Here is a 27087-nt window from a genome sequence, read left to right on the forward strand (position 1 = left end):
AAATTTTGAGCGTTTGGTTGCGCGTACACCTCGCTGTAGCACAATAAAAGCACAAAATGTAAAAAAAAAATTAAAGTGCTTCGGAAATCATTACATTTGAACCGGAACCACCAATATTTAAAAAGCACACATTATATCTTTAGTCTCCTTTGATAAATTGATACATATTTTTCCCTATCAATTTAAATGAGAATAATCGATGTAGATTGTGCAAACATTTCAAAATCATGAGTTAAAAAACGCTGACTATGCGAGTATAAATATTAAAGCCTAACGGAGCGGAGCGGGGCACTGCCAGCGCGAGAGGCTCACTGACGCCTACAAACCTAAGTGGATACTTCACGTATAGCGCAATGCTTGAAGTATCCACTTAGGTTTGTAGGCGCCAATGCGCTTTTCGCGCTGGCCGCCCGCCCGCCGTGCGGCGCCGCCTGAACGACGGAACGTCCGAACGACGAAAGGTCCTATAACCTTGCAATGGACAAAGAAGGTCAATAATAGAATAACTAACGGCACCTCTCCAGATATCCTATAGTTAGTTCATAATTTTCTCTTTTACTCTGCACACCGTATTTCTTCTTTGTTCATTGCTTTGTCTATCAATTTCAACAATCAGCCCACTGATTTGGACCTTGTTCCATACCTTAAGGGTCAACTTATGTCCTCCAAGTGGGCGAAATCACCAAAGTAGCATTTTTCAACGGTAAAATGGCGATATTTTGAAGTTGAGTTGAAATTTGTCTAAGATTGTTGGACTCCGCCTAAGCCATTTTTCCGGAGAGCAACTTTTCGGATTATGCATACATCTTGTCATTGATTTTCAATTTTTTTTTATCTTTTTTCTTAAAAACCCCTCTTCGCGTCCCACATAGGTTAAAAGTGATTATATGAAAAATTCGACAAATATCAGGCAGCTAAACCAAAAAAGTACTTCTCAAATCGATCATTCTATGCAGAAATGGCCCGAGTGCGCATTTTCTATTTCTGTCATTTCTGATTTTCAACGATGTTATTCTGTCTTTCAATCGTGCCAAATTAAACTTGAGGATACACTGGAAAATAAAACACATTGGATCTAGAGTCCAGACTCTTGAAAACATTGACAAGAAAAAATACTCCTGATTCAATCAGATTTAAGCTTAAATCAACAGGAAATCCGCTTAAATTAAGAGGCTTGGTTCTTGATTTAAGCAAAAATCCGATTGAATCAAGAGTATTTTTTCTTGTCGATGTTTTTAAGAGTCTTAACTCTAGACCCAATGTGTTTTTTTTTCCAGCGTATGAGTAACTTTTTTTGACCTCAGCCAACGCTATACCCGATAATGTAACAAACTGGTACCATGATGAAATATTCCGTCACTGTTTTGTGACTTTCGTTGGACCGCGATTTTGCTACTCGGGCCGTTTTTGCACCTGACTCCTCAATTTGGAGTCGGTCTATCCCTATTTCTCTTGCGCATTAGCGGATCCAGTATATCGGTAACATTGTTTTCCCCCATGTAAACCTACGGAAATGTATCGATTCTCGAAGGGGCGAGGTGCTCCGACAAGAATCGATTATTAGGTTTAAATGGAGGAATTCTGGTGTCGCCAAATTTCAGTGGCGTGACGAGAGTGATCGGATATCGATATCTCGCCATTTGAAGCTATGGTAAAGAATCGATTTCTAAGGTGTTCGCTGCGAACACCCTGATAATCGATCTTTTTTCATAGGTTTGAGTGGCGTATCAATCGATATATCGCAAAGCCTGCCACGCCACTGCCAAAATTCTGGATCCGCCTCTGTTCTCCTAGTTAAATAAGCAAGTAGCTGGGTACTTCCGATCATTTAGATTGATATTATAGCTCTTAAGTAGGTAATAAGTAAGTAAGTAAGAAATTGAGTGTACCTGAGTCCCTCGATAAGGACCTCAACGTCGCGGTAATTGGAGAGGTAGTTGGGCTGGATGACGGGGTACTTCATGGGGTTGGCGGAGACGATTTTGAGGTATCCCTTGCTCTGAGCCATGACGTTGGTCGGCCGCGCGAACAACTGTCGGTTCCCGCAGGAGCTCTTCCTCTCACCATCCGAGCACTCGTCCTCCTGACCCGTCTTCGAACAACGGCTTCCGAACCCGTCCATGTAGATCTGTACATCCGGGACGTTATTCCTCGCAAAACTGAAAAGAAACGGTCAATTTGTACCCATCAATTTCTTGGTTTCATATGGGAATGCTGCCGTGCTAAGGAAAACGTCGTATGAACCTTCAAGCGTTGCCAAATTTTCTTAGATAAAACACGAATTTCTCGGTAAACTAAGAAATATTTTCCTTCTAATTTTTTTTAGATAAAATTGTTCGCACTTTCACCTGAAGCTCCTGAAAATTTCAAGACTAAATATTCATAACTTTCCTCAAAAATAAAGATTTTACCGAAGGAAATTTGGCAACTCTCGAATGTTCATACGGCGTTCTTCCTCGGCAAGGAAGGAGTCGCCCTGAATAAATGACTCCAAGCAGGGGTCCGGAGCTAGCTCCGAATCGGGCTCCCAGGGTGGAGCTAGCTCCGGCCCGGAGCCAGGATTAGGCTCCATGGTTGGAGCTAGCTTCGGGCCGGAGCTCTGGCTCGAGCTCCAGGCCGCAGATAGCTCCGGCCTGGAGCCAAGATTAGGCTCCACGGTCGGAGCTAGCTCCGGGCCGGAGCCACGGATCGGGCTCCAGGTAGAGGCTAGCTTCGGCCCGGAGCTAAAATTTAGCTCAACGGTTGGAGCTAACTCCGGCCCGGAGCCCCAGATTGGGCTCCAGGTTGTAGCTAGCTCCGAACTCGGAGCTAAAATTAGGCTCTGCAGTCGGAGCTAGCTCCGGTCTACAGCTAAAATGTGGCTCCATGGCCGGAGCCAGCGTCGGTCCGGAGCTAAAATTAGGCTCCATGGTCGGAGCCGGCTCCGGACCGGAGCTTCTGAGACTATATATTTGGCTTGGCTCCGGCTCCGGCAACCGAAGCTGAGTAAAAGTAACATTTAGCAGGAATCCGGCGCTCGGAGCCTGGAAAAACAGATTCGTCTAGGCTCCGGAGGTCGGAGCTTTGGGCTGGAGCCATAGCTCCATTACGAAACTGCTTTATCAGATGTATACGATTTTTTGCTTCGATTTTGGGCCGAATAATTCGTCAATCGTCGCAAACAGTACTAACGATTGATTCGTGGTTGTCAAATCTACAATTTAATCGGAGCCGAATAATTCGTCAATCGTCCGCAAACAACTAACGATTGATTCATGGTTGTCAAATCTACAATTAATCGGAGCCGAATAATTCGTCAATTCGACAACTAATTGGAACCGAATAATTCGTTAGTTATCAGCAAACAACTAACAAATTATTCGTGCGGCGTTAAGTGAAGAAATAATCGGAATCAAATTATTCGTGAGCCGTTAGTTTAAAAAACAATCGGGATCGGGACCAAATAATTCGTTCGTTTTAGCAAATAGTTAATGCATTTTTACACTCACACGTTTACACTTTGCTTTTCTGGAAAAAATTTACGGTTGAAATTGAGATCCACTCTTAAATACATTCCGATTACTATCAATTGATCCACTCTCGCAGTCAGGCCCGCCACAAGGGGGGGGGGGGGGATACTGGGTCACTGGTACCGGGGCCCGGGTCCCGGAAGGGGCTCGTGCCCGTGCTGCCCGTAAAAAACCACTACGAATTCACATGCAACCCTTGTTTCGTTAGAAAAAGTGAAAAATTTACCCTAAAAATTTCGCAAAAGGTGAATAAATTTTCAAAAACACGCTGGGGTACTGTAGAATTCTTCTTAAATTTTCAAGATTTTCAGTACAGAAGGATATTTTTAGTAACTGCAATTCATTTTCTTCCGTCGTCAGATGCTAAGAGTCTCCAGTCAGGGCATCCTCGACTTTAATGGCTCATGGCTCAACTCCCTTGCCATACACAAACGAAGGGGGAGTCCAGGGGGCCTGGCCCCCTTTAGAATTGAAAATAGTATCATAGCCCCCCCCCCCAAAAAAAAAATAAATAAATAAATAAACATTTTCCAGGTGTTTTGAATGCAACAATTCGCGCGTATTTTGTGCTGAAAGTAGAAAAAAAAGCGTACTTATTCCGCAGAAATTGATGGAAAAGTTCGTCATGGAAGCTTCAAAACGCGTCCGAATAGATTTATAAATTCAAACATTTCTCATGGGGTGGCCCTCGGACTCCCCCTCCCCCCGGTGCTTGGGGCGCGGGCCTTAAAACTGGTACCAGGGCCCGAGATGGGATGTGGCGGGCCTGCTCACAGTGATTACTTATACCTCAAAAGCCGGAGGTAGACGTTCCCGAAATATTTTCTCGGGAATTTCCGGCACTTAACTTTTCTGGGAACCTTGAATTCCTAATCTGATGAAAATGAAATAGATGGATATAAAATTCATAGCATATCGAAACCTCACTGCGTTAAGTATCTGCTTCGCGCCGGCGGCGCCATCAGCCGCCGACCGTGTCTCTTATCTTATTCCTTTAGCTTCCGTGCATCCCTTCACGGAGTTCGCCAGACGTTCAGTCGTACGTCCGTTTTTAGACCTTTTTGACCGTTTGCTTTGAACTGGTTGTGTTGAGAGTGACAGTGGCCTCCTCCTGTCGTCCAAGACCATATTGGCACCCTTGCGCCTCAATCGCGTCATGTCTTATCTTTTCGGGCAAGGTATTCATGCACTGCTACGACCCGCTCGGCGCGGCGCGGCGCGGCGCACTATGGTCCCAATTCACTTTTCAGTGATCAAAAATCATAGCGGCTCTCCGTTTGAGTATAAATACATTTAAGATGTGTTTTCCTCATGATTTTGATGCGCTGAATCCGAATTTGACCTCCGCTTTTCCCTAAAAAATCATTTGCAAAAGTTACTGTCATTTTTTCACAAAAATCACAAACTACCATACGATTGGCTTGTTATACTTGCTTAGATTGGATGAAAACCATGCGTTCATTGCACATACATGTACAGTTCATGTAAAATTAAGAATGTTTTGATTTTTTGACACCCCCCCCCCAATTTTTTTTTTTTTTTTTTAAGGAAAACTGAACTGAAAAAAATGAAATAGATCTAAAATTCATTTGTATTTTAAAAATGTCGAAATAATGCTTCAGAGAAGACTTTTCTTTACGTTGATTTGACGGGAAACGCAAATCGGGTACATAACAATGTTGAAGAGCGGGGGTGCAATATTGTCACGTTAAGAAAAATTCAATCAACAATGGATAAATATTCGGAGAGTAAGAAATTTTACATCAATAGGTACTTTCTAGGATTGAAAAGAGCGTTTTTAAAGATAAAACTGCGGAACGGAAAACTTCCCAAAAAATCTCAAAAAGTAGGGGGAACCAAATTTTTTTCGAAACGGTCAACCTCAAAAAGATTCATAGAAGCTATATAAGTGCGTCTCTGTAGATGCAAAAGTGCTTAGCACGTGTTAAGCCTGCAACTATAGGTGTTTTTCGGGGCAAACAATTGAGTTTTCCTGGGACAAACACGTAGTCACGTAAAAAATTCAAATTTGGTCGAAAAAGCAGGCGGAAGCAATTATTTTTGGTTCGGTTGCCTTTCTAAGGATCTGCAGAAACGACTTAAAAGTGTCTCTGGAGGTGCCAAATGTCTCAGAATATTTTTCGAGGGGCTTTCCAGGGTTGTAAAACAGTATTTTGAAAGAAACACGCAGGTACGAAAAAGATTCAAAATTCGTCCAAAAAGCAAGAAGAACCAACAATTTTTGGTTTAAAATCCTTCTTAAGGATTCATAGAGACTACTTAAGCACGTTTTTGGAGGTGTCGCATGCCTCAAAAAAGTTTAAGACGACTACAGATTGATCGATGGCTAAACTTGCTAAATACCGTTATTTTAGCCACCGACTTAGAGACCTAGTAAATTCGATTTCTCGAGAAAAAGCAAACCAAAGCACGAAATATTTCTACTGTAGCTTCCCAAGGATGTGTAGAAGCTCCCTAAAGGTGTCTCATTAGGTGACCTTTGGTGACTTTTTTTTAAAATGAAAGTTCGTGGGAAAAATCGGCATTTTTTTATGAAAAATAGGTATCCAACTTCTACCTTGTGTGGGATGTGTCAGAATGCCTCGGAGAAAAATTGTAATTAGTGCGTTACAATCCTCTTAGAGTCCTCTACAAAATGGTATAAGCAAGAATTCTGAGAGACCATTTCATGATTCAGGAGAGGCTCCGAACGCTTTGTTAGAAATAGCCACTTCACGGGTCAGAAAATACGTATCCGACTATTTGCACAGTTTGTGACACTTTCAAAGTGACTAGAAATTTTTTTGAGGTATACTACGTGTAGTTTATGACCCGTAGATACTATATTTATCAATTTTGACTTGAAAAAAAAATGTCGTCCAATTTCATAAACATCGATTTTTGAGCGCTCCCGAGCGGATTGGGACCATAGTGCGCGCCGCTCGCTCACCTGATTCCTGTAATCAGCCGGTACCGCTCCCCGGATCTCGGTCTCTCTTTATTCACCTTGTTTTCCTCATCGTTTCGTTGCCTTCGATCACGGCTACCTTTTTCTTTCATCCGAGTGTGGAGTCAACCATCTTTTCACCGTCACCTCTGCCTGTCGCATTAAATGTATGGTTCCAATTCACTTTTCGGTGATTAAACATCATTACGGCTTCCCATTTAGATATTAATACACTCAAAATTGGTGCCCCATACGATTTTGATGTGCTGAATCCGAATTTGACCTCAGATTTTCTCTAAAAAATCATATTTAAAATTTATCACCATGTTTTCACAAAAATCATGAACTCTTATTCTCATGCAAGTAGGCCTGTCCCCGAAACGATCGATCGATTTTTTCGATCATCGTTCCAAGACCTGTTCCGCTTTGAAACATCGCTTCGATCAAAATGCCGTTTCGTTCTGAATGCCGTTACGATCAAGATGTTAATTTGTAATGTTTAAACAAGATTTACCATGTTCAGCAAATAATTGCAGATGAATTTTCATATTGATCACAATAATTTTTTCCCCCCCCGTTTCGATAAATAAAAGCACCAGCGTTAAAGACCATAGCAGCTCTGTCCCTAAATTCTATTATTACCATGTGTTTTGTTTACTTAGAATTACCAAAAATCATTCTATGTGCTTGCCCCCCTCCCTCCCTCCCTCCCAAAACAAAAAATAATTTAACCAGGCAAACCATGAAAAGACCATGTCTCGATTCTCGTATATTTATTTCGATTACTTTATCAGAGCGATCGATCAATTTTGATTCAACATGCGCTTATCGCATTCACCCCAATATTTGGTAACTAATTATTTGTGACGTATCAGAGGTTCGCTGCTCTACCTCTCAATCTCAATACGGAGGGTAGGTATGGATTCGATCGACATGAATCGATCAAAAATTAAAAACGTGAATCGATCGACGTGAATCTATCGACATCGATTCGATCGATAAATTATTTAGAGGTGTTTTTTAGAGGTACAACGTCGCGAAGTTTTATAATATCGTCTTTTTTACTATTTTTTGCTATTTTCTTCAATTTTCTCAAAAAACAGTCACACGTTTGCAGGTCTTAATATTATCAGGAAGTAAAAATACGTGGTATGCATCGTTACAGCCGAAAAACGAAATACCGCGGATCGGCCCATTGTCGCCCCATTTAAGTCAATGTAATGTTTTTGGAGATTGTCAGCCTCACTGCGGCACCGGGCACGTGTTAATATACTGTCGGAGGACGAAAATACTTGGCAGGTATCATATTTGGATGGTAAAGATCTAATGTAGGGGGCGCCGGTTCATTGAGCGAAAACAAATTCCCATGTTAACTTGGACCACCCTATAAAGCTTGCGTCTTGGCCCGCGCGTTCAGCGGCCGACCGCGGCGCGCCCCGCCGGCCCATAGCCTCACGTCGTCATTGGACCGTTTGTGACCTTATACGCTTGAAGACACGCCAAAACCGACGGAATTTCCGACCTAAGAACTGCAATATGCAATTTTGCCTCAAAATTGATACGTCGGTTGCCAAAATTTTTAATTTTGGATTTAGGCCCTTTAGGCCCTTTGAGGCACTGGTAAACATTTTTTTAAAACATTTTCCTTTGAGGGAGTTCTTTTAGAGATCACATAGAAACTTTTTATGGGTTGAGCAAATTGCTTTTCGCAAAACTAAAAAATAAGGTACACCCTACCCCCCCCCCTTCCGCCATCTTGCCATTAGATCTGATTAAATGAAAACGGAAGTGAAGAATTAAGTTCACCCTCAACTCTGTAGATACGATTTAAGCGGCTCAGAAGTTGAAATAGTTGTATTCTGTATATTCGCAAATTCTGTACACCGTCTTCTGTTTAAGTATTGTTGAAAGAAGGGCAAAAGCATACGTTTAAACAGGACCAAAGCTTCTGATTTTAAGCCCAATAATCTTTCCAAAAATAAATTCCGATCTCCGTCCGAAAGCACAGAGCCACATGTATATTAAAAACTCCTTAACAAGTTCGGGGCACCGGGCACCTCTGCTCTGATTATTTGAGTCCTTTCTACAAAAATAATTATCCAAAGACACCGTAAAATTGAAGGGGGGGGGGGGGTTCACGGAGCCGAAGATGCCGCACAAGAAACAGTTACCTCTCCTGTTTTAGAGAAAACAATTTTTAAAATCAAAACTGAAGTGGTCAAAAATATTGTGAGGCATAATCCGGCATTATTAGACAAGATTCCAAAAGTGAGGGAGGCAATCGAGAATGCAAAACTCATGCGTGAGAAGTCACTCTGGCGGATTCATTAGTATGAGGGAGTCAGAGAAGAAAGGAACGGAATGGGCAGGGAGCGAACGAAAATCTGAGGGGCGAGCGATGCGATCGACGGACGAAGGTGACAGACTTGACACTCGATCGAAAAGGTATCCGTGATCGAGGTAAAACAAAATCAATATAAGGAAAACTAGGGGGCTACGCCCCATGGCCGCTACGCGGCCCAACCCCCCTGAAGGGCGCTCCGCGTCATCAATGGGCCGCTTCGCGGCCCTATTTTTACCTCCTATCAGTGTTAGTTTTATTTTTACCCTAAAAAATTACGATATAAGGTATACTTTAATTTTAAACTTTACTTAAAATTACTTTGAAATTAAAGGACGCGTTTTGGAATGACTGCTTGATGAAATATTGCAGTAAAACAATGAACAATGGTAAAGTCAAGTAATAATTTAGATTACATGAGTCGGGATCGAACCCACACCGAGTTCACAGAGGACGCATTCGACGTCTTAGACGACTCGGCCACCTCTCGACTTGAGGTCGCAGGCGCGAATCTTGTGTAGATAAGTGTAGAGCTGATGCGCAGGCTACACAGCTACTGCGCAACCTCCTCGACCACTGCGCATCCTCCCGCGCATAGCGGTAGCAGTACCGGAGCATTCTGTAAACTCAGTCACTTTTATAACGTGATTTTAAAAAAACCTGGGTCCTTTTTCCAAAATCTGATTACAGCGGGCTCATCTAGGGCCAATTACCTGTCGATTTACGCAAAAATCATGGAAATCGGCCCGGTAGAACGCTCAAACGAACTATGACAAAAAGTATAAATTTACATTGTTTAAATGGGAGAATTCGCAACTTTACCACGTAATATAAAAAAACCTGGGCCATATTTTGAAAATCTGAAAAGAGTTGGCTTATCTAGAGACAATTGCCCGTCGATAGCCGCAAAATCATGAAAATCGGCCCGGTAGAACGCTGGAACTAAGCGTCACCAGTTTCGCAAAATTAGGAGGTCTTGGAGCTTATAGTATAGACAAAGTGAATGAGGAGAAGGGAAGTTGGCAAGCGTGTCCCGGGAGGACTGAGGAGGGACCGAGTGTGAGTGGGCGAACTTGCCCGGAACTCCGGATGATAAGGTGTGAATGAGGTGCCGCTGTGCCACCTAGGTTTCGGTTCAGCGAGGAGGCATTGTTACTCATCTCACAACAGAACCAGTTCAACGCAATCGGTCAAAAATGTGTAAAATGTACGCATAACTGAAAGAGAATGTGAGACAGACTCCAGAAAAGGATGCTATGAAGGGAGATAAGAGACGCGGCAAGTCCGGCGGGCGGCGCGGCGCGGCGCGAGGCAGGTACGCAAGTACGGAACGCTGTATGACGGCATTGATGTCCAAATCATTCGAACTTGTGTTCAAACAGTAGCGCTGATGAGCAGGCTACTCATTGTCAGCCACTGCGCACCCTTCGGTGCATAGCAGCAGTTGGGAAGCATTCTACGTATTCGCTCACTTTTATAACGTGATTGTAAAAAATCTGAGTCCTATTTCCAAAATCTGATTAGAGCGGGCTCATCTCGAAACAATTTCCTGCCGATAGCCGCAAGAATCATGGAAATCGGCTTACAAGGGGAGCTTCCCAAGTGTAACCGGAATTTCGAGTTGAAATTTCGCATGAAGATACTAGAGATGATTTTAGGGATGCCGTATTTTTTCGTTTTTTCGAATGGGGTCGGGAAAGCCCTCAAAAAAAGGGCTAAAGATGCGGAAAAAACGCGTGCGCTAGCGGCACAAGGTAAACGTAGGTGATAGAGGCTCTGAATCCTTATCAGTACCGCATGGCCAAACGGTAGCGCGCTCGCCTCGCAGGCGGGAGGTCCTAGGATCGGATCCTGATTACAGCTCGTAATTTTATTTTACTTTATGCTTGTTTATTTTTCACTTACTTTATTTTGCACCATTCGCTCCGCAAACCGACTTACGAAGTAGAACACGTAGTGACTGAAGATTTTTTACATATGCTGATAAAAACTCGAAGTTTCTCTTGGATTGAAACGTTATATATAATTGAATAAACAAAACACTCTAAAACCCACCAAATTTCGTTGCCAAGCTGAATTTCCGGAGTATCAGTCAGATACAGATACAGATTCGACTGATACTCCGGAAATTCAGCTTGGCAACGAAATTTGGTGGGTTTTAGAGTGTTTTGTTTATTCAATTATATATAACGTTTCAATCCAAGAGAAACTTCGAGTTTTTATCAGCATATGTAAAAAATCTTCAGTCACTACGTGTTCTACTTCGTAAGTCGGTTTGCGGAGCGAATGGTGCAAAATAAAGTAAGTGAAAAAGAAACAAGCATAAAGTAAAATAAATAATTACGAGCTGTAATCAGGATCCGATCCTAGGACCTCCCGCCTGCGAGGCGAGCGCGCTACCGTTTGGCCATGCGGTGCTGATAAGGATTCAGAGCCTCTATCACCTACGTTTACCTTGTGCCGCTAGCGCACGCGTTTTTTCCGTATCTTTAGCCCTTTTTTTGAGGGCTTTCCCGACCCCATTCGAAAAAACGAAAAAATACTGCATCCCTAAAATCATCTCTAGTATCTTCATGCGAAATTTCAACTCGAAATTCCGGTTACACTTGGGAAGCTCCCCTTGTTAGTAGAAGGCTCAAATGAACCGTGAAAAAACATGAAAATTTAAATTGTTTAAATGGGAGAATTCGCAACTTTACCACGTAATATAAAAATAAAACCTGGGTCATATTTTCAAAATCTGAATAAAGCGCGCGGGCTCATTTAGAGAAAATTTCCCATCGACAGCCGCAAAAATCATGAAAATCGGCCCGGTAGAACGCTGGAACTAACAAAAAGCGTTACCAGATATGCAAATTTAGGAGGTCTCGGAGCTTACATATGTCGCAGGCAATTCGCAATCGCCGGCAATTTACAAGCTGGTGGTGGATAAATATAGGAAATCATAAAATTCAGAAATAAAAGAACGAGATTAGAGTGCTGATTATGTTGCCTGTAATGTGAATAGACACTTTTACATCCTGAAAAACGTGGCAGGAATATGCACACTTAGAAGAGCGTGTAGTGAACTCTGTGACATTAGTTGGATTGAGATCGGACAGGCAACTAAACTAACATCGTGACAAAACGTAGAGTATCACAAAAAATGAAGGCGCTTCAAGCTGAGCTCATACTTTTGAAGACCATAACCTCAAAAATTGCATTACGCCGATGCGCATCATTGCGATTTATTGAAACAACGTGTGAACCGCTTGCAAATTGCCGGCGATTGCTAATTTCCTGCGACATATAGATAGATATTATATCCTCTCTCCATTATCATTGCAAAACCAGCCTAAACGAACAAACGCAAAATCGACCAATTTCTCGAAATATTACTTTGTACTTAGGCGGTTCTAGACCTTCATGCTTGGAGGTGCCCAGAGGTGGAAAATGTCGGAGACCGATCCCGGAGGGGACGATCGCTCAGGGGAGGCCTAAGTTTCGGCCCTCAAGTTTTATCCCTTTCCTACCCTCCTTTCTCTTTTTTTCTCCTTCCTTTCTACTTAAATGCCTATAAATTCAATGTAGAAAATTGTTAGCAAAACTTTCCATCAAAACTACAATCTTACGAGATCCCCCTCCTCCCATCACCCCTTGCCCGTAATCATTGAATACCTGCAGATTTCAAAAATTCATGAAATAAAAATATTGCCAATTTTTTGCGCTTCATAATACGATTTTTATTGACGTTTTTACTTGCCCAAAAGCCTCTTTCACGGTCCCGGTAACCGTACTTAATTTTTGCTTGGGGGTGCACGGCACCCACTGGCACCCCCGTAGAACCGCCTATGGCTTTGCATCAGCACAGAACAAACTGAACTATGTTTTCTTCACGAAACTCCAACTCCGTGCTCGAAGCTGCCAAATAAAATTTAAAAGCTACGCTCAGGGGGCCGGAGCCTACTATTTTCCAAGAAGCTCCGGCTCCGACGCCCGGAGCTACGAAAATAAAATCCTTGGATTGGCTCCGGAGCCCGGAGCCGACTTATTTTTTCAAGAAGCTCCAGGTGCGGAGCCCGGAGCCAACTATTTTTCTCATGGTGCTCCGGCTCCGGAGCCCGGAGCTAACTATTTTTCTCATGAAGCTCCGGCTCCGGAGCCCGGAGCTGGAAAATCAAATCAACTGGCTCCTCTCCGGAGCCCGGAGCCTTGTAGTTTTCTGAAGAGGCTCTGGCTCCGGAGCCTGGAGCTGCTAAATAAAATTGACTGGCTCCGCCCTGGAGCTCGGAGCCAACCATCCCTATCACGAAGCTCCAGCTCCGGAGCCTGGAGCCCAATATTGGGTCCAAGAAGCTCCAGGCTCGGAGCTGGAGCCTGAAAAACGAGAAGGAGCCGCCTTGGCTCCGGCTCGCTCCGGATCCCTGACTCCAAGCCGCTCATGCCATGTGTTTCGCCTGAAAATGATCGTGATGCAGACAGTGGTTATCTGCATACCGTGTTGCGTTTGCCGAAACGGCAGGCGCTTCTACACGGTCTGCAGCCTCTGCGCCGCGCCGCGCCGCGTGAAGTCTCTAACTTCTCGGCGGATTATGATCTGTTAGACAAATCTATTTAGCCGTTGGTTCTTGGAATTACATCACACTATTATCACATAGTATTCGCAGCTTAAATGCTGGTCGTTCAACGAGGAGAACGGAAAACACACGCCCTGCCTTTCCCAAAATAAACCACATCTAATAAACAAAAAAATGATTTTTAAGAGCCAATTTCGCATAAACAAGTACAGATATCCCCATATACCTAGAAAGCTACATTATTCACAATTATCTCAAATACTTCGTTAGATTAACGTATTATGCAGTGCTAATAATCATGTCTTTTTTCTATGTTTCAGGTGCGTGATATCGATTTTTATGAATGGAAATGAACTGTTTCTTAACGTGCAAGTAAGATAAACAATTTAATCATTGTTTCGTTAAATGAACATTTTTATGTGGCAGTACAGTAAGCCATGTCCACGATGTGAATCCTCGATCTGTGAAACTTTGAGCGAACTTGTTCCAGGAACTCCCAGGAACATTTTAGCTCTACAGCTGTAACTTGTTCCACGAAACCCCAGTTTGTGGAAGTAATTCTCCCAAATTGCGCTCGTGTGGACAAGGGCGACTCATAACTTTGTAGACAGAGTATACTGCCGTGCTAAGGAAAAACGTCTAATGAATATTCGAATTTTGTCAAATTTTCACCAGAAAATATTTTTTTAAAAGAAAAGTCATGGATAGTTTTCCTTGAAACTTAAACTTTAGATCAAACTACACGTACAAGTTTCCGAAAAATTGAAGAAAAATATTCTTAAATTTTCCCAGGAATTTGTGATTTTTCAAAGAGAAATTGGCGTTGGCACCTACTGAAGGATCATACGGCGTTTTTCCATAGCACGACAGCAGGGTCGCTCGCGGGTGAAATGAAAAATAAGAAATATTGAAAATTTCTGTTAAATATTTCATGAAACTTTACAAAATTGTGAGAAATATGAAAAATATCAAACATATTATCAAGGCTGGATATGCAGCACGCACGAGAAAATGTCAAAAAGCAAAAACCAGTCGCCTTTCATTTAATTTTTCATTTAATATCGAAAAATATTTTTCATCGTATTTTTTTGAAATTTCATGAGATGTTTCACACGATTTTACTTTTCATTAGAGTCCCTTCATACTGAGAGTAAAGACAAAGCGAATCCATTTCTGATTGGTTCCCGTATTTTAGGCCTTCACGGTGTCACAAACGGGAATAAAGATTACAGTTTCACCAATTGTAAAGATTATAACCTGTAATGGACCTAACCGCGGGACATTGGGGGCACGGCAAGGAACAAATGGAATGAGAGAGGGAACGGAGATAGGAATTCGGGAATGAGTTGATCAAAGATTACAAAAACGTCCAATTTGTGTAATATTTATTCCCGTTTGTGACCTTCATGAGCTGCGTTTTCTTAGCTCTCTCTATTAAGGGCCTCTACTTTTCATGACAAATTTTAATCCTGCATGGTAGTATAGATGCGTTACGAACCTGGTTTGGATGAATCCGGTGGTCTGCGTGAGGCCGGTACTGGCCAAGGGTCCACTCCGGGTGCGCATGAATTCTTCGACGTTGTTGCGGGTGAGGAGGTTGTAGTCGGGTTCGTCGATGGACATCTTGATGCCCACGGAGACGTGGTGGTGGAGATTCTCGCCAACCTTCAGGTCCACGATCGGTGTGATGCCCACCTCCTTCAGGTCTCGCTCAGGACCCACCCCCGATAACATCAGGATGTGCGGCGAACCCACTGCCCCTGTGTCATGAAGAAATGCTGGATTATATTCACATGTTATCGATACACTTAATGGACCACTAGACAAGGTACGAATTTAAGCAATCTGATACATGTTTCTTAACCAGAATTTCACGTAGAACACGATTAGCGCAACGAATATTACTGAAACTAACTCCTAACGAAGATTTCAACGTTTTTATTTCACATTGGTTACGAGGAATTTGAACTGCCCGCTCACAAGAAACTCAAGGAGTCTGGGGCGAACCTCTGTCGGAGGCGGTCGCTTCGCTGCAGGCTCATAGTGGTGGAGCCATTTTTGATAGGCCTAAATCCTTTACTTTTTCCTTTCACTAATTTCAGTTCTTCGTCTTCCTATTTTCGCAACCCTGCTTCTCTTCCCGACTTCTGCGCTCTTCATCCTTCCTTCAACCGTCTTTTCCTCCTGGGCATATCTGCGGTCTCCACTAACCGTCAAATGATCTGGACAGTGATGGCAATGCTTAACCTCAAAGGGACGTGATCAATTATTTTTCGAAGATCATCCATCCCGGAACAAAATTTTAGTAGATTATTATCGAACCACCCATTGACCAAGACATTAAACTTTGTTTATTCTCTAGGGAAATGATCATCTAGTGTGTGATCCCGAACTTTTGTAAGTGGCTGTTTATCTGCAAAGCGGAATTAGGCCAATCAACCTACAACAACAACAACAACAACAACAACAACTCGGAATTTCACGTAGAACACGATTAGCGCAACGAATATTACTGAAACTAACTCCTAACGAAGATTTCAACGTTTTTATTTCACATTGGTTACGAGGAATTTGAACTGCCCGCTCACAAGAAACTCAAAGCTCTACTCGAGTCAAATCGCGCGCTACAACGGTTTCAGCAAGCTTCTCCATCGAGCAATGTTCATTTCCCATCATATCGACGGTGAAACTACCAAACCACGTATCTCGTTTGCGGTGTTTAAAAATCTACGCTCACATTTTATTTTTTTGAAGTAGACCAAATCCATATCATTCCTTGAAATTTTCACAGAATTTTCTCCGCACGAAGAGGAAAAATCACAGACATTTTAGAGACTGGACGTTAAGTAGATTTTCATTTAAAAAATAAAGTATGACAGGAAGTCTGCGACGTCGCAAACCGAGATACGTGGTTTGGTAGTTTCACCGTCGATATGTTGTTTAAACCACAAGAAATTTGCTATAGCTGAGCCTAACCGTCAAGATTGAGGTTTCCAGATTTTTATATCGCAGAGACTATCATAATGAACGTTTAGCGCGCGATGTGAATCACGTAGAGCATTGAGTTTTCATGAGCGGGCGGTTTGAATTCACGCATCATGAATCATTAAATATCTTCGTAAGGGGTTGATTTCGGTAATTTTTGTTGTGCGCATCGCGTTTTACGTGAAATTTTGGTTCAGAAACATGTATCAGAATGCTGAAATTCGTACCTAGTCTAGTGGTCCATTGTGTTTAAAGCATCAAATCTTGAATTCATTATAATCAGAGTGTCGGAAAGTTTCGGATCCTAGGTTTAATTGGACGTATTTATGCGAAAAGGAGATATGTGGAAGTGGAAAGATGGGGTGTGCTCGTTAGTGGTCGGGCCATAAGAATGAATGGGGAATATAAAGCTCCAGTGACGTCAGCGGCAATGAGTGCGCACTCTAACGACGGGGAGATGGTCGTCGGGGCGCTGTAACTCGTGAGCCCTGTCCACAAGGCTCTCTTGCCATGCCCGCGGCTCATGAGTTAGCATATTTTGGCGCTTAGCTCCTTTTGATTTAATGTCAAATCCCGCTTTTCAATTTTCTCAAAAGGAGCTATATCCACTTTTACATTGTTTCTTATGACCCAACTAACGAGCACACCCCATCTTTCCACTTGCACATATCTCATTTTAGCATAAATACGTCCAATTGTACCCTTCCGATGCCTAGTAATACCGTCCTAAGGAAGATCGCCGTATGATCATTCGGGGAGTGCCAAATTTCCCCAGATAAAACATGTGTTTTTGAGAAAAGTTGTGCGTATTTTTCCTCGAAATGTTCAGATATTTTAGATTAAATTGCGAAAAAAATTGTCGGAAAAATTTGAAAAAAAATATTCACAATTTTCCTAGTAAATTTGGTTTTTCTTTAGTGGAAGTAAGGCAACGTCCGAAGGTTCATACGGCGTTTTTCCTTAGCACGGCAGAGTAGGACGGAGGGGTAAAGAGCAGTAACGGAGCGTGAGAATGATTGATCATCGCGATTTTTCCATTTGAAGCCACGGTTAAGAATCGATTATTAAGGGGTTTTTTGCGGACATCCTGTTTATTGATATATAAAATCCTTTCCATGGGTTTAAATGACAGATCAATTGATGTATCACGCAAAACACGCCACGTCTCTGGTAAAGATGTCAAACACAACGCTGAAACTTTTAAAACTTGAATCTTTGTTGATACTTTACTTGCCCAGAAGTTTTAAAGTGATCTTATTCATTCCAACATTTGTAATATTTCTTTCAATTTTTTCTGCTAATAGTTTGACAATTTGTGGAGCTTTAAAATAAATTGACCAAGGAGAAACTTTTTTTACGTAACATATTGTTTTAAAGTCTAAATTTCTGCTTTAAATTTTAAACACTTACAGATCTTTTGCATGGACTTTGCTGCATATGTACTCTACGTATAACCGTGGATGGAGTTAAATTTTTTGACTCTGAGTGAACAGAATCGTCTCCGTAGAGCCCCCATTCCATATCCAAGAACATCTAACCACAAATCAAGATCATGTGAAGTCCAAATTGCGCGTCTCAGGATAGGTCACACTTTTTTCACTCACAGTCATATCATATCCAAAGAAAACCAACCCATCTGCCACTTCTGCAATTCATCACCTCTAACCATCAAACACATACGTATGGACTGCTCTTCCCTCCGATATCTCCAATCACAGATCTACTCCCCTACAATCAACAGAAATACAAACCCTCTTACATGCGATGAACCTAATATTACCACCAAAATTCTAAAACTCTTCACCTCTCTTAATTTAAAAATCTAAATTTTCGTTTATACTCCTATTTTCAAAATTATCTGTAAAGACGTTAATAGCCTGAGTCGCTGAATGTCTTAAAATTATAATAACTAACTAACTAACTATATACGTAAATAAACACATGTATAGAATGAATTGCAAACCTGCAGAAAGGATGAGCTCCCTTTTGAAGACGAAAACGTGGCGACGGTCGTTGTGAATGAATTGGACCCCAAAAGCGCGTTTAGTGATGGGGTTGATGAGGATCTTGGTCACCTGGGAGCGCGTGAATACTTTGAGGTTAGGTCGTTGTTTCAAAAATTGTCGCACGTACATCCGGTAGGTACTTGCTCGTAAGCCGTCTTTTACCATGCATTGTGCCACTGAGAACCCTGTCATATTCTTCCCTGCAAATATTCAATTTGTCAATGAACAAAATCGTTATATCAAAAAAGGGTAGATTGAAAAGATTCGATTTTTATCGTTGTAAAACACTGAAACTAGGTATACGAATTGAGTTTGCAAACTTTTACAAAAAAATTCTCTCATCTTTAAAAAAACGTAAAAGTTTGCGATCCGGGAGGGGGAGGGGGGAGGTCAGAAGATATCTTACATGCTTGAGATAATTCTAATTAATTACTCCGTCTAATTATGTGATGTATGGTTTGCTTTAGTTGGACTGCATTTTGCAATTTGGACCTATGAATTCCGGCCCGGTTTAAAAACAACGTATGTGCTATTAGTTTCCCTATGCACATAAGTGTTTTTTCAGATGAGCCAGAATTTATAGGTCCAAATTGCAAAATGCAGTCCAGTTGTAAAGCTATGTACTCTTAATACGGGATGTTGGAATTTTTTAGCCAACGTGCGTGAAAAGTTCAGCTTAAACTTTTTACGCACGTTGGCTAAAAAACTCCAACATCCCGTCTTACGACCCGTGCGTTCACCGCAATCGGTTTGTGTATATACTCTTAATACTTTTCTGGCCAAGATTTATCAATATTCTTCAGGTTCTGAAGTCTCGACAGGTCGGGAAAGTTATTTTGAACAGCCGCAGCCGGGAAACGTACCATTAAGATCATGAATAGCGAAGCCAAGTTCTTTCGCTGCCTCGAGGAAAGTTTCGGTGAAAGGGGGTTGATGTGCGAAGCGTTGGACGTTCATGGGGCCGTTGGTGCCGTGGTACTCTGAATCGACGATATCCAGATTAAGATTAGACTCGGCTTTCTTGAAGTACGGCAGAACCTCTTCGTAGCTCCAGCCCTGATTGCCCTGGCGTGCCCAATCGTCGAAGATCTCCGGGTGTCCTCGCGTGTACATCATACCTAAAATTACAAGAACACTTCATTTAAGATCATGGAAGTTACTACCGTTATATCTCAATGTGCCGTTCCCCATACAAAGGTCAAAATGTAGAATTAATTGGAGCCAGAGGTTCAGGTGCAAGAATTATAACATAACTTGGCGCAGGCGGAGCGCCTTCAACTCATAGTGATACCTCACAACATTACCGCGGAGGTGATATAGTTGCATCCTCCAGAAATTATCTCTACCAGAGATTCGACGCGTCAATGGGTCAGTTGCGCTGGTCATAGAATCGTGTTTTGACGCTTGATTCTTAAAGTGAAGATCAGCTAAAAATAATAAGATCCGTCCAAACACACTTTTCTACGTTCAATATTAACAGAGATATCACCCATTGAAAAGTCGGGTTTTTGACGTCATCCATCGCATCAATGACACCCTTGGTTCCTTCCACCTTGCTTTCATCCGACATTCACGCTGGGTAACTAGGAACGTGAAAGAAATCAAGGGTGTCACTACCGCTGCGGATGACGTCAAAAGCCAACTTTTCAAAAGGCTATAACCCGGTAAATATTGAACGTTGAAAAGTTTTGTTTGAACAGTTCTTATGATTTTTAGCTAATCTACAAGAACCAAGCATCAAAACACGATTCCTTGACCAGCACAACTGACTCATTGTAACAGAACTTGGCGCAGGTGAAGCGCCTTCAGCTCTGAGTGATACCTCACAACATTACCGCGGAGGTGAAATAGTTGCATCCTCCAGACATTATTTCCTGAGATCTGACGCCCAGTGGAACGAGATAATGGAACCAGTCGTACATGGAACTTTTGTCTAAGTTTCAAATTTTGATGTTTACTTCGTCACAATTTCAATTTCCAGGGATGTTTCTAAAAGGAACTTTCATGAAACAAAACAATGGAGCTACTCTTTAACTTTTTTGTTTCATTTTTTAAAAAAATATAAGCGTTCAAAGTTTCCAGATTTTGTGTGACCTCACTATTGACTAGGTCCAGTGTGCGACACGTCGATTTTGCCGATTTCCCTTTTACCTGTATTATTTATGCATGAAGATGCTTACCAGTCATGGCGCCTGTCCCTGCGAGCATCTTGCCCCGGGGCCAGCGGCAAATCCCGTTGCGGTTGAGACACGCGCCCTCCTGGCGCTCGGTCTTGTACTGCCAGTCGAGGGACGTCCCGATGGCCGACGTTGCAAAGGCCGGTATCGAACTCGACGAGGGCTCCTCCGGTCCTGCCTCCAGCAACGCCACTCGCCATTTTGGATTCTCGCTCAGTCGACCCGCAACCACAGAACCTAGAAAAATATACATAGGTATGACGTCAAGGAATCAAAAATGATGTCTTAATTGAGGGACAATTGGACTGCATTTTGCAATTTGGAACTATGAATTCTGGCTCTTCTGGAAAAACACTTATGTGCATAGGAAAACAAATGGCACATACGTCGTTTTTAAACCGGGCTAGAATCTATAGTTCCAAATTGCAAAATGTAGTCCAATTGATCAGTAGACAAACTACGAATTGAAGCTTTCTGATACATATTTCTAACCAGAATTTTGCGAACACAGTTTGCGTAACGAAAATTACTGGAACCAACTACTAACTAAGGTATATACTGTATTTTCTTTCTAATAAATATTTAGGCAGAATTAATTGCATACTAGGATTCGTAAGTTTATCAAAATCCGCATCAACAGACAGTGCATTTGCATATCCAAAGCGACTTCGCTCTCTGAGTTTTTGTAGGTATGACGCACACAAATCAATTTTTGAGGATGCGACTATTACGACGCGTGGGAGCTGTTTCTGCCTAACTGTCAAATTGAAGGCGAACAACGATCTCCATTGGAAATCGAGATTTCGAGAAAACGGCGAGTGCTCCATCATTATTAAATTTCGAAAGAAATAGGTTAAACGTATAAAAAAATTCATAATTTATACCAGATATTGATTTGTGCATCTCATGTTTTTGAGAAACGCTTGGTCTGGGCCCATTGCACGTAAGAGATACAGCCAAGTCAATAGATTGTCTGCATGTAAAATCGCACGGAAACACGTTGAGCACATTAAAAGAGTCTTGAATCTACTCCCTAGCGCGCAATCTGCGTATTTTGTGACACGCTTTTTCAAATGTATCGTGTGTGCGTGCAGTTTTCTATAGTGGCAGACAATCAGGTTTGTCTTGACAAGATTAGCCTAGATGCATGAAATTACAAAAATTTGACTAATTTAATTAGTGGCATGAACACCATCTTTGAAAATTTTGTAATTTCATGCATCTTGGCTAATCTTCTTGGAAAACCGGGAAATGTCAGGGAATTTTTAAAAGTCAGGGAAAACCCGGGAATGTCATGGAAAATGAAGAAAAATGTCAGGGAAAAATCCTTTAGTCACCATTTTTTTGTTTTCTAAGAAAGGTTTGCCGTTGCGAGCGACCAATTCGCCTGAAAAATATCTGTAATTATGTCGTTTGCATCATCTGGCATATCTTCAATTATCAGGGAATTTCACCAAAATGTGTCAGGGAAATCAGGGAAGTGTCAGGGAATTTCATCTTCTAAATTCTGCGGCAACCCTGAATAATGCAGAATTTCAAGAAATCAGGTTTGCCCTGAGGGAGACTGAAGACAACACAAGTTTCAGTGCAATTTCAACTAACCTGCAACTCCACCTCCGACGACAATGAAATCAAAAACGGTATCTTCCTCGCGAATTTTGGCCTGGGACTGGGTTCGGTTGCACGGGTCGGTTAGGTCGCAGTGGGATCGGATCATCATGTCGAGCAGCGTCATGAACAGGGTGACGTTGGCCCCGCAGGAACTGCTCAGGTACGCGGTGTCCTCGAATTGACACTCGCAGTGTGACGACATCTTGGGAACTAGAAATCTGAAACTGAAATTATAGGAAAATGGAAAGATCATTTTTGTACCCAAGCTAAGACTCAACCTAAAATATGGACCGATTCAGGACCGTGCACCTGGGTGTATACTATGTGACATCACGGTGTCCTAGTACCGAAGCGCGGGGAAACCCCCGTATCAAATCGCTGTTGACTTTGGGGAGCTTTTTCTCAAAATTCCGGTAACCAAATTTTTTTTTCAAAAAAACCCTTATACTCAGTAGACCTCAAACTTTTGGAAATTGAATTAAAGAAATTGCATGCAACTACCCCATTAATGTTCCGTAAACAGCTCCTTTTCTCAAGGAGGTCCGGCATGTTTTATATTGCGACCAAACAAATCTTTAACGTAGAATCATAAAACGAACAATTATCACGAATCTCGAGCAAATTCAACTCAATAATTTTGGAAATAGATCCTAGTCAGGGATTGGAAAGCTTTGCCACCACAACTTGGCAGCGGTGTATCAGGTTTCTTCGCTAGAGCGTAGTGTAAGCAACAGTTTTAGTGCCCGAGTAACATGATTTGATAAAATTGTGCCCCACAAAATAAAAAAAAAACAATTAAAATAGTTTTCAACCGAAGGATTTTAATATATTATCTTTTTTGTAATGGTCATTTTTAATAATTTCATTTTTGAAACGACACTCAGGTATAATAAGAGAGGACGGGCCATCTTGTTTCAATACATCACTCAACATAATGTCAACGCAGTGCGTTCAATGCTGACGATAATAACGCTGTGATACAACTATTCGCACTCTATGAACATGCGGGTTGCATATGAAAAAATGGAAGGCGCTACGGTCTCGAAGCAAGCACACAGCAGCGTGTGGCGCAGTTACGAGAGTGCAGCAAGATGATTTTCGCGTATGAATACTAAGGCAAGATGACATGAAAGGATATTCTTGTACCATATTCTCTCCTCAAAACATTATTTCCCACTGCCACACAGAGTCATGTCATGACAGCGTGTCGTTGCGAACACTGCTTCATGGACCAGAATGACCAGAGCGCCTTCAATTTTCAGCACGCAACACGGATGTCCATAGAGCACGATTAGTTTCATCAAGGCGTTGTTACCGATATCATAGTCTTCTTCTCGGATATCAATACTGAAGTGTTTAGAAACACGCCGTATGAACACTCGAGGGTTGTCAAATTTCTTACGATTCAATGCATATTTCCTGCAAAACTTGTAAGCTCTTATTTTTAAGAATTTTAGAGAATTTTCCACGCAATTATATTTTACGATTCTAAACATCTCAAAGAAATGTATTCTAAATAATCTTAAAACATAATGTTAAATGTAATGTGTAATGTGAAAAATTATGTGTAAAAAAATGCTCCTGTTCTGCCCCAAAGGTATGGCTGATTTTGACTGACCTAACACACCTTTTGCTGCTTTCCGACCTTTGCTGTTGAATACGAGTACATTAGCAATATTAGCGGATTAGTGTTCCATATAATGACAAAGAAACAAATGCCGTTATGTAGTTTGACGAAACTACGATGATGATTCATGTAAATATTCATCTTGAAAACTATTTTCGTTTGGTGCAAGATTTTAATTTTATCTTTTTCGGTCAGCTTAATTTTCCACGTTAATAAACATAAATTTGCAGATGATGAGTAAATAGAAAACTGTACCAAAGTATTCGCGGAATAAATTTGATACTTGATTGCGTCCTCACAACACCGATTTAGGAAATTGAAAAAAAATGGGTTTGGAGTGCTACGATAAAATTGGTCGGAAACCGGGGTCAAATGAGGTCGAATCGTGGAACCATCGAATGTGAAAATTAATCGCCCTATAACTGTCGTCGGGAGTTCCGGAAAGGGAAGTCGGGAAAATTAATTGACTCTTGTCGCGGTTCAGTCAAGCTGCGCCTCTCAGTGGGCGAGATTTCCCCGAAAACCGAATGAGAAAACATTTTCATAATCGCAGCGCAGCTGGTGCAGGAAAGGAACTTCTCGCTTGTGATGTCTCAGAATCTCCACCAACATATTTTGTTCATCCTAAATGGACGTATTTTTTTCTGCCAAACGGAACTGTGTGCATTATGACGTGAGCCCTGTCATGCATATATTCTTTTGGGTCTCAGGGCTCATGTCTTAATGCACATAGTTCCGTTTGGCAGAAATACGTCCAAATAAAGGCAACGCATGCCTCAGTCCACAAAAAACTCAAAATTTAGTCATTGATACCTACTAGATCTTGGAGGAGTACTGCTATACGAAAATTTGGTGACAAAAACTTTCAAATATGTCAAATCAAACAGGAATCGTGCCGATCAACGTAGTTTCGAGCTGAAATTTTTCATAATTCTAATAGGTCATTTGCTGGATTATGATCTGACTTAATGCTAATATCAGAGGTCCAACCAAGTTTATGAACACATTTTTGCAAGAAACTGACGTCCACCCACTTCTGTTTTTCGGCACAAAATAATGAAATAAAAAATTACGCTACTCCCTTAGCATTGTTTCCCGCCTGAGCTCTGTTACGTCTATCAATCTATTTGTTATCCTATTTTTGACTGAACCGTTTGTAAGGCCCATTGTGCGTCTATGGGAAGAAAATTCATGCACCTGTAGCCAGAGATGCGCTACGCTTTGTGACGAACTGATTTTCGATCCATCCTTTGGAATAGCGCCCGATTTATTTCACTTTGATCGCGGAATAAACTCATCTTTAAAATCGTTAATTGGAACTCTTATTGAATTTGGATACATCGGGAATGTCAGGAATAAAGTGTAAAAAATTAGAATAGCTTGGGGGCTAACATGGGAAAAAATTGAATTGTACTGGAATAGATTGGGAATGTTAGGAATGAAGAAGGATAGTTCGGGACATAAAGGAATAGCTCATGATAAGTAGAGACAGGAAGGGGTTTAATGTATGATGGATAATGATCATTCGTAATTAGTTGCAAAGAAATTTAGGTTCTCATTTTGTCCAAAGGAAATATTATTTCTAGCTCATTTGAGAAACAACGTATGTACTATCAGTTCCTTTACGGATGAGCCTGAAATATTAGTTTCTTATTTAAAAATGCAGTCCTTTTGTAATTTAAGGAAACTCGTCAGTCGTCACCTTGCATTATTACGAGGTGGAAAAAATCCTCAAAATCAATTGGACTGTATTTTGCAGTAAGGAACTACAAAATCTTGCTCATCCATGAAAAACATATGTCTGCGTGAGGAAACCAATTGATCATAGGTCGTTTTTAAAATTAGTCAGAGTACTAGTACAGTATAAAATGTACTCCAATCGAGAATTTGCAGGTACCTAAAATTTTGTACATCTCATGTCTAAAATAAACTCCTCACAGAATTGACCACGAGGGTATCCTTGGTTTCTGAATTAAACAATTTTAGGAGGGTTTATGCCAAAATAAATTATCTCCTAAAATATGTGTGTTTTAAGTGAGAAATGCCGCCAGATGACGTTACAGGCCGGCACATTTTTTCTTTTTCAGATCTATTTTCCTACGATTTCCCTTCTCAGAAAAAAATTATGAAAAATACTACGAACTGGGCCCCTTAAGCACTCTTAGATAAAGCAATAAAATTTGACTATGCAAATTCTCAATTTATATCCATACCTTGATCGTCCAGGAATGAGAAAAAGCAGCACGAAAAAACACCGGGAAATGTCAACACTCATCTTGTTCATCGCTAAAACCCAACGAGATGACTTGAAAACAGAGTCGTAACTGCCCTATCGCAACATGTGGCTACCACTCGAAGATCACCGTGAAACTGCCGCGGGAAAGAATGCCTATGACTTAAGGTTAAAGAGTACCCATCCACTTTGCCGTGATAGCGAAGAAAGCAATAAGAGCATGCTGGGATGAACCTCCCGACACATATAAGCATGTACTAACCATGGCTCTTACGGAAGTGCACTTACTATTTTCTTCGCTATCATGGTAGCACTGCTACTCGGAAGAGGAACTCACGTTCAATAAGGGAGGAAAAGCGAACCTAGTGATATCAAAACCTGACAAGTCCTATTTACCATGAAACCTGAGCTCCATAAGAACACATTTATCCTATGGTCCATCTCATAAAATATGTGCTTTGTTGTAGCATCCACTGGTTGAAGTGTTTAACTTCCTCAGTATCCGTAGTATAAATCCTGGAGATCAGGTACACGTGTATTCGCGGTGTCGCCAAACTCATTTGTTTAAGTGTTGATAAAACTACGAAAAATTGATAAAATCGAAGTTTGATCGTGAAATTCGAGCCCGAGTACCACGGTGCGATGGAAATGTTGAAATAAAATTGCGATTTAGTAAAAAAGTTGCAATTTTTTTACTCTAAAAGCGCAAAATTTTTACATTAGTCAATAAATGCCGATTGTGAACAATCAACAAAATGAGTTCCATGTATCAGAAATGCTGGCAAATTGCAGTGCAAAGAAAAAGTGCAACTTATTTCAATTTTATTGCAATAAATTTTATCAAGAAGTGTTCCTCAGATAGGCAACATGCACAACTCTGATGCAGTAGCAACAATTGTATCGTCATTCCAATTTATTGCAACTGTGCTATTTTGCTTTTCTTAATTTTAAGGTAATAAAAACTGGTAAATTCCTTTATTAAAGATCAAATAAAAACATGAAAGCTGAGTAGAAACATGGATTCTTGGCGATAAAATCAGCAAAATCGACCGCGCATCTTACGACGAATTTTCGTTCGAATATTTTCTGGGCACT

General features: G+C 41.4%; 2 protein-coding genes across 2 annotated transcripts in view; one reads left to right on the top strand and one right to left on the bottom strand.

Moving 5' to 3' along the window:
* Positions 1–26156, bottom strand: part of LOC109034014 (glucose dehydrogenase [FAD, quinone]) — a 35714-nt gene extending 9558 nt beyond the window's left edge. Inside the window, exons 1-7 of the mRNA XM_019046928.2 lie at positions 25973–26156; positions 22124–22356; positions 20525–20758; positions 19208–19462; positions 18302–18544; positions 14852–15113; positions 1890–2159 (exon numbers count right to left, since the gene is read on the bottom strand). Of these exons, the coding sequence (XP_018902473.2) occupies positions 1890–2159; positions 14852–15113; positions 18302–18544; positions 19208–19462; positions 20525–20758; positions 22124–22356; positions 25973–26043 (1568 nt within the window). The 5' untranslated portion in view covers positions 26044–26156. The remainder of the gene's footprint in view (positions 1–1889; positions 2160–14851; positions 15114–18301; positions 18545–19207; positions 19463–20524; positions 20759–22123; positions 22357–25972) is intronic.
* Positions 1–27087, top strand: part of Flo2 (flotillin-2) — a 224906-nt gene that overhangs the window by 95378 nt on the left and 102441 nt on the right. The window lies entirely within an intron of this gene.

The sequence above is a fragment of the Bemisia tabaci genome, chromosome 8 (genome assembly GCF_918797505.1).
Source record: "Bemisia tabaci chromosome 8, PGI_BMITA_v3".
NCBI lineage: Eukaryota > Metazoa > Arthropoda > Insecta > Hemiptera > Aleyrodidae > Bemisia > Bemisia tabaci.